Genomic DNA, 13565 nt, shown 5'->3' with positions numbered 1-13565 from the left:
TGACAATGATGACCTTAAAGGTACATTTCAGGAATGATGATTTCTAAAAGGACATTATTATGCTCTCGTTCTTCTGATGTAAGGGAAGTCATAGTAGTCTCTGGAAGGATCAACTTCATTAGAGTTCTGGGGCTGTGTTTTCAAAGACAAAAATAAGATGCCTTGATCCTAAAACTGTGGCTTGCTCTGGCCTATGGTATGAGTGTATTGCCACATTTTATATGGCACTGCACCTGTTGCTTTTTTATTACTCCAGTCTCCCAAGAGGCACTTGTGGATGTCTCAGACAGGATGGGTATTTAACAGCAGTGCTGTAATGGTAAATCTCGAAGTGCAAGAGGTCATAATGGCGACCCCCATGGAAAGTCCAAAATGCAAGGAGCTGTTCTGATCATACCTGCACAACTACATCAATGCATAGCATAAAAGCCAATGCGTCAGGATTGGCTATAGCAGCCTTAGAATAGTGAGCTGACCTCATTCTCCGATTCCCTCTATTCTAATTTGTCACAAACAGTAGTAAAACCTGAAAGTCTTGATATCAGCCCACTCATTTGCTGGAGCAAGACACTCCCAACAGATGATGTCATCGCGCATGCTCTGAAAAAAGTCCCAGAGCTGCACTTCCCTAGGTCCCCCCACTATTGCACAACTGCCTTCTTTGTGCTTCTCATATATGAATCTTGGCTGTTGAGCCTTGTTGGAGGCCTTTTCTGACATTCCTTTGGAGTCTTGCGAGCAGTTGCTTGGACAGCCCAGTGGACTCGAGAGAACTGTGCATCCCCGTTGCATATGTGTTTTTCTTGGCACTCCATGAAACCTACATTGGCATAATTGTTTAATTTTAACATTTGGGAACTGCAAACCCCCCCCCCCCCCCCCGTTCTTTGGCTATTTTAACTGCTGTTCAACAGAGTGTACAAATTCACAGTAATCCGACTTGTAGGCTTGGTCCTCATTACCAAACCTAGTTTAACATATTTTGGTTTGACAGCATTGTATAGAGTTGGGCTGAAAGGTTAGTTTCAATGTTAAATTACGATGAGACATTGAATTTTTAGTCGGAAGGGTCAAACGTATTTTGATTAGCTTTAGGGCTGGAACAAAATTCCTTTTCCTCTTTACATCCAGTAGCAGCCAATGGAACTGTGCTGCTCTCCTGTCTTCTGAATATGTCAGGTCACACCTGCTTACCAAGAGGGAGAGGGGCAAGGCATCGAGAGCTTTGTATGGTGGTGTAGGCACAGTATGGACGCAGCGTCTGGAGCATTGGGCTCCAGCTGCCTTGCCTTTTCCCTTTTTGGTACATGACCCAGCTTGTTCAGAAGGCAGAAGAGCGGGGCAGTCCCACCAGCTGCTACTGTTACATCTCCAGTAGTAATTCAACTTATTTTTAAATTGTGCGCTAGGGGAATCTTGCTCAAATTGTATTTATAATAAAGGTTAAAGGTAAAAGACCCCTGGACAGGTAAGTCCAGTCAAAAGTGACTATGGGGTGCGGCGCTCATCTCGCTTTCAGGCCGAGGGAGCTGGCGTTTGTCCACAGACAGCATTCCGGGTCGTGTGGCAGCATGACTAAACCGCTACTGGCACAATAGGACACCGTGACAAGTGCCAGAGCATATGGAAACGCCGTTTAACTTCCCTCCACAGCGATACCTATTTATCTGCTTGCACTGGCGTGCTTTTGAACTGCTAGGTGGCAGCTGGGACAGAGCAACAGGAGCTCACCCCGTCGCGCAGATTTGAACTGCCGACCTTCTGACCAGCTAGCCCAAGAGGCTCAGTGGTTTAGACCACAATGCCACCCGTGTCCCCTAGGTATTTCTATAGAAGTGAGTGAAGGATACAGATTTATGGCTAGTCCATCAGGCGAAGTGTCACCAGGTCAGTGGGAGGGAATGGGCTTATTTAAAATAAAAAATTTTCTCTACATCTGGCATGACCTGATCTAGAGGTTTGTTGCCTTTAAAGGTGTGAGAAATGTATCGTTTAACATTTGATTTATATATAATACCAGAAGAATGTGTAAACCTTGAATATAATGTAAAGTAAATTTTGTTCCTTTCATATTGCATATAAGTATCTTTTAATATTCTTTTAGGATTATCATCCCGACCGGCCTGACATTCAGAAATCCATGACAGCTTTCAAAAATCTTTCTGTAAGTTACGTAGGTGATAGATGGCAACATACTAGTCTAAACATCATACAAAATAGTGTATCGAAAGTCACGAGAGCACTTTGGGTGGGTACCATGAGGGAACAGTATTTAAAGATGAATCACTATGGAATAATTTTTAAAAAGATGGTTCCACTGGAAACTCTGGTCTGGGTTCAAGGGACAGACAGTTCATAGGATAAAAGAGGAGTCACATGGTACTAAACGAAAAACCTTGACTCAAACCTTTGCATATAGAAATCTGTCTGAGTGAATTCAAGTACTATAAATCCTTATAAGGCTAAGGAGTGTGCAGCTATCTCTACCTAGTACAACAGATTGCTTTTCACCAAGGGAAAGGTTGCTGGCACAATGTTCCCTGGCCCTATATGTGGCATAAATATTCACACTTCCCTATTGAACCTCTCAGGCCCAATCCAAACATAAAGCTGGTACCACATAAAAGCACCAATGTTGTGGTTGTCCACATAGCCAGCTTCCTGTTTGATTGTTAGGCTGCCTACACATCATTCTTCCCACAGATCTCTGGCATGCCAACAGAATTTAAAAGTGAATCTGGTCATTCAGAATGCAGAACTAGCAGGTGCTTTTCCTGTTTAATTTGTAGTAAAGTAGTTCGAGGCAGGCAAATTTGAGAAAGCGTTCTGCAGTTGAGGTTCACAGAGGGGAAAAGAAGCAAGCCCCAGTGTGCTGAAACTCTTTAAAAAAGTTATTTGTGCTTTCTTGAGCTGCTTCCTTTGTTTAGGATGTTCCACATGTTTCACATACCCTTATATGGCAATAAATGTCCTATATAAAGTAATCCTTGGGTGATAATTGATTGTGTTCTCTATTTTACTAAGCACAGTGAATGAAAGGATATATCTACCCCTTTGTAAAATATTTCAGTTTTTATAAGAGAGGACAAAAAGAATTGGTAAGAAGTCAAACCAAGTGTTGGAATATTTTGTGTAGAAGCATCTTAAAAACAAAACACTTGAAACGTCAGACTAGGACAGCTAAGTCATTATAACTGATTATACTTTAATAATATTTTCAAGTGCCTATAGGAGCTATATGTTATACATGAAACAGTTAAGTAGAGACAACCCCTACCCATAGCTTGCAATCTTAATGACACCTTGAGGAAAGGTAAGAGATGGACATTATGGGATTTTTAAAAAAAGTCAAGGGAAAACCAAAAACTGTTTGGTAACCAGCTTGTCCCACTACTGTTGAGGTGCCTCACGTTTCTATTTTGGCTTCAAGTATAGAATAGCCTTTAAAGCAGTAATGATGCAACACATAGCCGTCTTAAGTAAAAAAGGGTAGTTGGGATTTGGTGGTCTGGAGAGTTCAAGATGCAGTTACGTCTGTGAGTGTCTCTCCTCTTCTACAGCCAAATCAAATGAAAAGATCCAGGCATGGTACTGAGTAACTATTGTTTCTGGGCTATTTCAGTTGTGCTTGCATCCTGGCTCATAGTATTTTCTTCTGGTCCAATAGGCACAGTGTCAAGAAGTACGGAAAAGAAAGGAGCTTGAACTCCAAATACTAACAGAAGCTATCCGCTGCTGGGAAGGAGAGGACATTAAAACACTTGGAAATGTTATTTACATGTCACAAGTCATGATTCAGTGTGCTGGAAGTGAGGTAATGCAGCTCTGTTTAAAAGAAAACCTGAAGTGGTTGCCCCCCTCCCCCGGATAATCTTGTTTTTAAAGAATGCCTGACATGCCTTAATATTACTAAAGTAACAACACATACCAGTGTTTGCGATCACAATATGTCCCATGAAATTTTCTTTTGTCGCTTAATTGTAACTTTCTATTTTAATGATTCCCCTTCTCCTTTTTTTAATAAGGAAAAGAATGAAAGATACCTTCTTCTCTTTCCTAACATATTGCTCATGTTGTCCGCCAGTCCTAGAATGAGTGGGTTTATCTATCAGGTAAAACAACTTTTAGTATAACTTTTTTCTGCATGCTATGTTTATGTAATCTTTAGCTTTTGGAACATTTGTATCATATCCTCTGACTGATCCTGTAAGACAGAAATGGACAACATTATGCCTGAAGGCCAAAATGACCCTCTAGGCCTCCCTCCATGACCTTAGGACTCCCCCCTCCCCAACATCATGCCCCCTTCACCACACCTTCTTGGCACCCTCAGGTACTTTTGCGTGGCTCAGATGTGGCCTTGAATTGCGATAATGCCTCTCGCTTCGCTGGAGATATATATGTTTGTGGAAATGGCTGACCTTTGTGTGACTAGAATGAAGTCTACCGTACAGCAGCAAGAGTCACTTATTTGTTTGGTTGATTGTTAAATTTCTATACCGACCTTCACCTGAAGTTCACAGGGCGGTTTGCAATATTAAAAAGTGCCATAATAGCAAACAAAAACAACACATCCCCACAGTTTAAAATGCTGTAGATTGTTTAGTTAGCCAAAGGCCTTGGAGAAGAGGAATGCTTTTGCCTGGCACCTCTAGATAGGTTACAAAGACGCCAGGCAAGCCTTCCTGGGCAGAGCATTCCACAAGCTTGGATCCACTGCAGAAAAGGCCCATTCTGCTTCCACCTCCAACCACCATGAACATACAACCTCTGTAATGTTGCTCACAAGAGAATGTGGTCCTCAATAACTGAAAAAAGGTTCCTCAGCCTGCTGCTACTGTGGTACAGGTGCAAGTAAGGAGCATAAAGGCGGCACTGTGGATATTGAACATAAACCACCCTTCAAGAGCAAGCTGTGTCCCAGTCTTTGGTTAACCACCCCCCTGCCTCAAAAACAATTCATATGTTTGTTCTTATTCACTGGATGTATTTTAGTGTTTATCAATGTAAATAAGCCCACAAAAGTTACTGATCTGCTAGGGGCTGGCAGAGAAGAGATGGAGAACTCCCTTCTTTTTGTTTGGCAGAACACTTGCTTCCCTGCATGCAGTTCTTTGTCTGCATGCAGTTCTTTAAGCTAGTGCTTAAATACAAGGCTGCCATGTTTTTGGATTTTGTTTAAAGAATGGTTTGATATATCTGTTTTTAGGGGAAATTGCCGCTAACAGGCATGGCCATTGCAAAGCTAGAAGACAGTGAAAATCACAGAAATGCATTTGAAATATCAGGTAATGTCCTTGTGCTTCCCTGTTTGTATCATTTTATGTGGCAAAAGCCAGCTTGAAAAAACAAGTCACAAGATAGTTTTAAGTGGTCATACTGTTTATAATTCATTCATTTTAAAAATAGTATGTGGGTTTTTTGGGTTGGGTTTTTTTTAAAAGAACTCAATACAGGCTTTGCCAATTAAAAAAAACCCAGCAGTATACTAGTAAAATAACAATATGGTCTCGATTCCTGGAATTGTAATCCACTCGATCACTGGGCCAGCAATCACTTCAAGCCTTCAGCCTGCACATGCGAGGGCAAAAGTGGGTAGAGGAATAGGAGTATACATGTCAGCCCTGCTCCAATGCCTCCTTCTCCTCCACCCTGATCTTCATAAGTTTCTGCAGTGTCAATTTGTGTGTCCCTTTCCCTCTTTATATTTTTGCCATCACCTTTCCAGCTGAACACCTGAAGAAGGCTTTAGTGGAAGAGGATTTTAGTGCCTTCACTCCACCTCCCCCCAAAAAGCTCTTACAGACTGATTGGCTGTTCCAAAAACAGGGCAACACAGCTAAAAAGGTCCTCCCCAAAGTCACAGTAACTTTGGGGTGGGGCATTTGGAGCAAGGCTTCCTCAGTTGATCCCAGAGATATTCACTAGAGCAGGCATGTCCAACAGGTAGATTGTGATCTACCGGTAGATCACTGGACGTCTGCAGTAGATCACTGGCTTTCCCCAAAGAAGCTGAACAACTGGCTCCCCTAAAAAAACCCTCAACATTTTACCTCCTCCTGAAAAAACTCAACAACTTTGACCCGAACCCCCCAAAAGGGGGTAGATCACTGCCACTTTTTTAAAAAAAACCTCTGTGAGTAGATCACAGTCTCTTGGGAGTTGGCCACCCCTGCACTAGAGCAACATATATTCTGATGCACAGGGCCCAAGTCAGTGGGTGAGGAACACGTGGCCCACCATATAATGCTGAACTACAACTCCCATCATCCCTAACCATTTGCCATGTTGGCTGGGACTGATGGAAGTTGGAGCCCAATAACATCTGGAGGGCCATAGGCTCCCTACCCTGATGTAGAGTTCCAGAGGTCGAAATCAGCACCTTGATTTGTGCCTGGAAATTATACAGGACAGGTATATTGAGACTTAACACCAGCTAAAACCTGAGCAAGCCATATTCTCTGCTAAGCAGAGTTAGCTGACCATAGCTCTCCAAACAAGGGTGCTGGTTCTTGAAGATGTAGTGGTGATTCTCTCTGAGGTGGCCATCGTTGTGCAGGGGTAGTAGTGGTTCATAGGGAGAAAAGCCCTAAACATCATATGTATTTGTATTTGTAACCTGAAAACATCCCATATATTCTGTAACCAACTATTACTCATCCTTAAAAGGACAAGGGAAATCTAAGGAATGCTTGTTTAACTGGAAGCATTCTTCTTTTTTCATTCCCAAATTGTGGTAAGGTGATGTGGAGGAGACACCAGATTCAGGAGAAGTGTGCTGATCCTTAAGATGCAGAATATGTTCATTTGTTTGAAACACGAAAGCATTTTGCCATGTTGGCTGTTGCTAATGTGAGAATTCAACACAACCGCTCTTTCGTTCTGTATTTTCTGTTTGGTTCCAGGAAATATGATTGAACGGATATTGGTATCTTGTAACAACCAACAAGATTTGCATGAATGGGTAGATCATCTGCAGAAGCAAACCAAAGTGACTACTCTTGGGATGCCTGCTATTAAACCTCATTCTGTGCCATCTCACACGGTAAGATGCGCCAGCCTTTAGTACCATTGGGTTTAAAATAGGTCATTTTTTCTGTGTTGCTGGAGACAAACGAATGCATCCTGATAATTTAATTGTAGTCAATGTTGGGGCTGTGTTGAAGTAGAGTATTAATGAAATATTGTGATTTATTTGGGGGGGAAAGAAGCACTTTGAGTTCGGGCACAAAGATAAACCAAACTGATTTGTTTTGTTTGCAGCAGGTAGAAGCATTCACATTAAACCATAGCTCATTTTAAACTATGGTTTAATGTGATGTGCTAACCATACCATAGTGTTAATAGATTGGTAAGTTCCAACAAACCTGTTTTTAAGTCTTACTGCAGCAAATTTAATAACAAAAGCTTACTGGTGTAGGGTTATACATGGCATTCATTCCCTTTTGATTGTTCTTTCTTTGCTTGTGTGATGTTTGTTCATTTTGGCAGCTTCCTTCTCATCCTCTAACACCATCCAGCAAGCATGCAGACAGCAAGCAAATGCCCCTGACTCCAGTATACCACACTCTTCCACATCCTTCACATCATGGGACGCCTCATACCACTATAAACTGGGGACCCCTGGAGCCTCCCAAAACTCCTAAGCCGTGGAGTTTGAGCTGCTTGCGGCCAGCACCTCCATTACGGCCTTCAGCAGCACTCTGTTACAAAGAGGTGAGCATGTGCAACCCAGTGAGAAGTCTAAATTCTTTCCAGGTCAGAATTCTGTACGGATAACATAAAGGATTCCAGCTAAGATTCAGCTTGCATTGAGTCAGTCACAATTAACCAAGGCTGTGCTTTCTAGGCAGTGAGTGGGAATATCCAATTTGACTTTGGGGCACCATACACTTTTTTCTCTTCAGCCACATTTCTTACTGGAAGAAAGGATGGGGGAAAATATTTAATAGAAAGAGTGATGTTCTTGAAATGATGATGGATCAGACATTAGGGAAAATGTGTCCTGAGTGTTGGCATATAAAAAGCAAATCCTCCTTCAATTGTGCTTTCACTGTCTCCAGGCCATGTGCAGTTTTCCTCAGCCAAAATTTAATATTGTAAAAATAGAAATCGAGACAGCAGGGTTCCTGTTTGCTCTGTTTCTGAATTTGCACATGCCTTCTGTTTTCACCAGTAGTTTTTGCCCAGCAAATGTCTCTTGTAGTTTTAATAGTTTAAACGGGTTTTATTAATAGCAGCTCCTAAAATCGACACACACTCATATCTTTAGAGCAGCAAGATTATATAGGAGTTCAAAATCTTTTTGTCTTGGTGCTTTCCTCCTCCAGTGAAGCTTGGAGGAAGATTACAACGGAGATTACTTTCAATGCAAACCACTAGTGTTATGTGCAAACCAGGAATCTTGATTTAGAACAAACCATGGATAGTTGCTCAACAAGCCAGCTTCATATGAAGCTTGGAAACTGAAAGTAAAATTGACGTAAGTCCTTCCATCATACAGGAGCGGACTGGGGAGTACATGAGCCCAACACTTCACTTGGGCATATCCACATAGTGATAAGCCATGGTTCAGTGTTAGAGGCAAAACAGCCCAATGGCTTATAACAGCAAATCATGGACTCATACACTTTCCCCTCTTCTTGGATATTCAGATTCCTTCTCTCCCTTTCTAATATGATCAAACCATAGTTTTCTTTTACATCGGAGCCAGGCAAAATTTGATCAAACTGGGAAGTGAGGGAGGAGGAATTGGGTACGCATGAGCAAAAGGGCAAGGAGAGACCCAGTGTGCAAACACATTTGACTCTGGCCATTCAGTAGATTTCTGTCATGTTTTTCCACCACTTCCTTGTCCACTTTTTTAACAGACATCTAGTTTATAGACAATCATATCTTGGAATTCCTGTAAATTAGCTTGTTTGCTCAGCAGAACTGAAGTGCTAAGTGTCTGTTGGTCTCCTCCTTTCAGTATCCTAATTTAATGCACAGGGTTGTACCATCCTGTTAGCACAATAACTTCCACCTGTACATTGGAACTTCTACCTCTCCTCACCTGTGCATCCCTACCTGCTTTAGGGTTTCTGGAGCAGATTTGGGGGTCACACAGGGAGAGGAGGGGGAGAGGAAGTACCTTGGTGGGGGCGGGATGATTTCTCTGGATACAGCTGAAAATTTATTATTTGTCAACTGTTGGAAGCCAAGGAAATGTGCTAAGTTGAACTCTTGAGGCTACATCCACAAAAGAAGCGTTTCAGTTTAAAGTGTTGTAAAACAGGGAAAACAGGTAGAGAAAAATAGGACTCCAAATTGCCATCTGGTGGCACAATGTTATATTGCACATACAACACATATACAGTCATACCTCGGCTCCCGAACACCTTGGGAGTCGAACATTCTGGCTCCCGAACGATCGAAAACCGGAAGTGATTGTTCTGGTTTTCGAATGTTCTTTTGGAAGCTGAACGTCCGGCTGGGATTCTGTGGCTTCCGATTGGCTGCAGGAGCTTCCTGCAGCCAATCAGAAGCCACGCTTTGGTTTCCGAACATTTCAGAAGTCAAATGGACTTCCGGAATGGATTCCATTTGACTTCTGAGGTACAACTGTAAATCGCTTTTCTTTACCAGTCTAGCTGAGTCCCATGTGTCAGAAGACCAAAACCGGCTTATCATTTCTCCCATCAGATTCTTAAGATTTTTATGTTGTGATTTTAAATTGTAGTTATTTATGCAAACTTGATTTTTGTTAGCTACGTTTTGCACTAATATAAAAGTTTAATATAAATATTAATCAATAAAGAAAAAAACATTTTTATTGTTATGTATTTCTAGGCAACAGCCCAGAATGGGGAGAAATGGTTCACGTGAATGAGTTTGTAATAGTGAATTGCTATTCTGTTGGTGTGTTTTGATACCTTGACACAAGTAGGTTTTCACTGTGTTTGTGTGTATTTGTGTGCTTTTTCCCTTTTTGTTTTAACTCCAGGATCTCAGCAAAAGTCCCAAAACCATGAAAAAACTACTGCCCAAGCGAAAACCTGAACGGAAACCATCAGAAGAAGAGTTTTCACTGAGAAAAAGTAAGTGTGTTTTGCTGTGTGGGCGAGTGAAGGCTTTTCATTCCTTCTGCTTAGTCCAAAAATTACCGTTGTTAAACAACTGGGAATCGGAATCTTTGCTGATTTACTGCGAACCACTTGGATCTACCATTAGATACCAATACCTTCTGCCCACCCTAGGCTCAAAATCTATTTTGTTCAGCTTAAACGTACAAGGTCAGTGGTTATATGATTTGCTCTTACTTCCTTTCATAAATACAGGTATAATGAGCTGTACACATCTAAATCACATTCAGAGCTAGGCCCATTAAAATCAGCAGACTTGAATTAGTCCTGACTAACTTAAAAGTCCATTGAATCTGCTCTTGAGCATGACTCATTTGGATACAGCTTAACGTTCTGAAAACCAAGGCAGCAGTCACCATTCCACAGTTTTTTGTTGCTAACAGGACTGCCATGTGATAGGCAAACTTCTTTACATTGTGCAGACAGGCGGAGACCCCCCAACACCGGGTGACACCCGAGTGGAATAATGACTCAATACAACGTGTTGTGGGATTAAAATTTAGCTACAACTGTATTAAATCTTCAGGTGTTGGGAGACCTTGGTTTAGGCATTGGGCGTTTATCCCTCCCAGTCCCCAGCTGGGGATCTGGGGAACATCAGGGTTATCCAGAATGTGTGGGGATTGGGCTGGCTCTGGAGAACGTCTGTTCAAGCAGAGAGCCCGCCCCCCATTTCGCCGCCATCGCAGGGGAGAGCAATGACAACCTATTGGTGTATGGCCAATGCCTCCCCTCAAAACAACCCCTTTAACGGGAACCTGACTGAGAACTCCCAGGAAAGTTCTGCCCACTACTGTGTGGGCAGGTCGATCCCTCCCCTTACCTGGCCAACTCTCTCCTGGCAACGCCTCCCCAGCTGGGATTGGGTAACTGGCAGAGGTAGGCCACTACCTTCAGGTGTCCAGCTGGGGGGGGGGAGTAGTGAATCCTGGCTGTACTGCCGGGAGCCGCTTGGGATCGGGGGGGGGGGGGGCTGCGTCTGACCACGCAAAAGCCCCCCCCCCATTTGATGTGGGGATGTGGTCATTATCTCAGCAAGAAATTAACATTTCACATATTTTGTTATGTTGAATGATACCATGCTGGGAAAGTGGTAGGGACTAGCAGCACCATACTAGCAACATTGTGCGAAGTCAACCACTGTAAAAGGTTGGATGGAGAATCACCTAGGGGTATACAGGATTAGTGGAGATAGGTGCTCATGCAGCAGGTCAATACCCAGGAAGTTAGGATGCCATGGCCATGTGACATAGGACAGTTGATGCTTTCAGAGGTATGTGTATGGGGTTGGTGTGCCAGCTGTTGTATCTGTTAATATTGTCTTGAATTGACCAACACCTTTTTATTTTCTGCAGGTACTGCTGCATTAGAAGAAGATGCTCAGATTCTAAAAGTCATTGAAGCTTACTGCACAAGTGCCAAACGCGCCAAACATTAAATTCAAGTAAGTTTTAGAAAAACATAAATAACATTACAACTGTCCTACTCATTCAGTAAGCAGTATCTTTAGTGTTGACTCCAGCTCTTCTCCTTCTTCTTCTTTTGGCTGACAAGTGGCATGTCAAGTGATTATCAGATAAATGTGCTAAGAATAGCACAGGTAAATATTTGCAATGATGTAAACACAGCTTGTTCTGCGTAGTGGCGCAAGTTTGGCAGGTGACATTTTGTGATCGTTTGCACCCCACACTTGGGACAATTCCAAGATTCAGCCATCGGAGAAGCACTGTAAGGGTCAGGCCTGTGAACAGAGCAGTGACTGCCATGTTTTCTTACTGGATTTCTCGAATTATGCATACTAACATTTTCGTTTTGGATATTTGTGCCAATACTTGTAGTCCATGCACTCATTTGTTTTAGACTTAACCAACTGAAGTCACTGGAAATGCCACAGGGCTATTCTAGAATAAGAGGACTGTAATCTACCATTCTGATTCTAAACCAGTATTTTCTAAATGTTTGATAGCTAAGGTGTGGTTCAAATTGGAGGCACACTTCAAGTGACGCTCAGAAAGATAAATGTGCATTTTCTCGGTCAGCTCTTAGAATAGGGAATAGAGATCCTTCTTTCAACTTTGCAGAGGCAACCCATTTAATAGCCTTCTGCCATTTCCGTTGTCTAATCAGCCAAGGTTCAGAGATAGTGCCTTTCCGCTCCAACGCGGGTTGTGATAGGCATTTTACTGTACATCCTTACTTCCTCTGTTGGGATGATGTCACTCCCCAGATAATGGAGAAAGAAGATATATAAGTTGTCTAAGGACTGTGTTCTCTGAGAGGTATAAAGTAGTGCATGCAAGGCACAATCTCTCATGGTACAGTTTGGACACTGCTGGCATAAGCATTTCAGCCCTACTCTAACCTTTCCACTTCTGGAATAATATTCTTACAAACTTGGTAGATTGTCGTGGTTTTGTATGTTAGCACAGATGATGCTGAAGCCCATCCTAAATGTTCATTTATTGATGCAGCAAGTCTTAGAAAACTATTAATTGTACATAAAACTTGTGTCTAAGAACAGGTGGTCTTCAGTATCCTAAGTCAAACATTTTCTTTTTAAGAATGGTTAAGTGTTGATATAGGGCATCATATTCAGCGAGATGCGCATTTTTTCAAAGGCATTTAAGAGACATTTAGTTTTACTTTTTAAAAAAGGTAATGGGACATAAACAACTAATAGCAGTTTAAATTTTTTTTTGTTACAGATATCAATAATTCCCCTTTATTCCAGAAAAATATATATGTATTTTTGTAAATACCTGTATGTTGAGCAAAGCTGCTGTTTTCAATTACTCAGATATATATCCAACTTACACTGTGTCTTGAGGACCCAGGTTATTTAATCTTAAACAAGGCTGCAATGGTGGAGATCCTCTATTGTAAGTAAAGCATTGCACCTATCAGGAGAATCTGCCAGCATGTATCACATCTACATAAGGGAATAAAATACTCTTTGGTTTATTCCAGTTTGCACAGTTTTGCCATTAGTCTGTAAAACTAGTTACAACCTATATTTTTCATGTTCCAAATTCATCAAATAGTTTGCTATTGGCAGAAATCAATGTAGACATTGGTTCGGGTTTTGTCTATTAAAACTTATTAGCCTTACATTTAATCAGGTTTTCAGCAACATGTATTGTTGAGAATATCTAATGCCAGTGCCAGTCTTACTAGACTGGGAGCTAAGACGCATGCTACTTGCTGCTTTGGATCATTAATCAGAGGTCATACATGTCCACCAATAATTGAAATTTGACCTATTTAATTCTTAGGAATTTATTGTAGGACTACTTTTTAGTCTTTTCATATTTAGATTTTCTGGCTAGAACCTTTATGAAAAGGTTTGTAATGTTTGTAAGCCACGGTATCAAATCATTGGTGCTGTGTTATGTCTTTGTGCTGTTATGTTTAGGCTGTTTTAATCATTCTTTTCTAAAATCA

The 13565-nt window shown here is 41.7% G+C and overlaps 1 protein-coding gene across 1 annotated transcript in view; it reads left to right on the top strand.

The window, feature by feature from the left end:
• ARHGEF7 (Rho guanine nucleotide exchange factor 7) overlaps nt 1–13565 on the top strand; it is a 78584-nt gene that overhangs the window by 42657 nt on the left and 22362 nt on the right. Inside the window, 9 exon segments of the mRNA XM_033147762.1 lie at nt 2105–2164; nt 3668–3814; nt 4026–4112; nt 5210–5288; nt 6906–7045; nt 7492–7716; nt 9986–10079; nt 11480–11542; nt 11545–11568. Coding sequence (XP_033003653.1) covers nt 2105–2164; nt 3668–3814; nt 4026–4112; nt 5210–5288; nt 6906–7045; nt 7492–7716; nt 9986–10079; nt 11480–11542; nt 11545–11568 — 919 coding nt within the window.

Source organism: Lacerta agilis, chromosome 4 (genome assembly GCF_009819535.1).
Source record: "Lacerta agilis isolate rLacAgi1 chromosome 4, rLacAgi1.pri, whole genome shotgun sequence".
Taxonomy (NCBI): domain Eukaryota; kingdom Metazoa; phylum Chordata; class Lepidosauria; order Squamata; family Lacertidae; genus Lacerta; species Lacerta agilis.
This window is presented reverse-complemented; position numbering and strand designations above follow the sequence as displayed.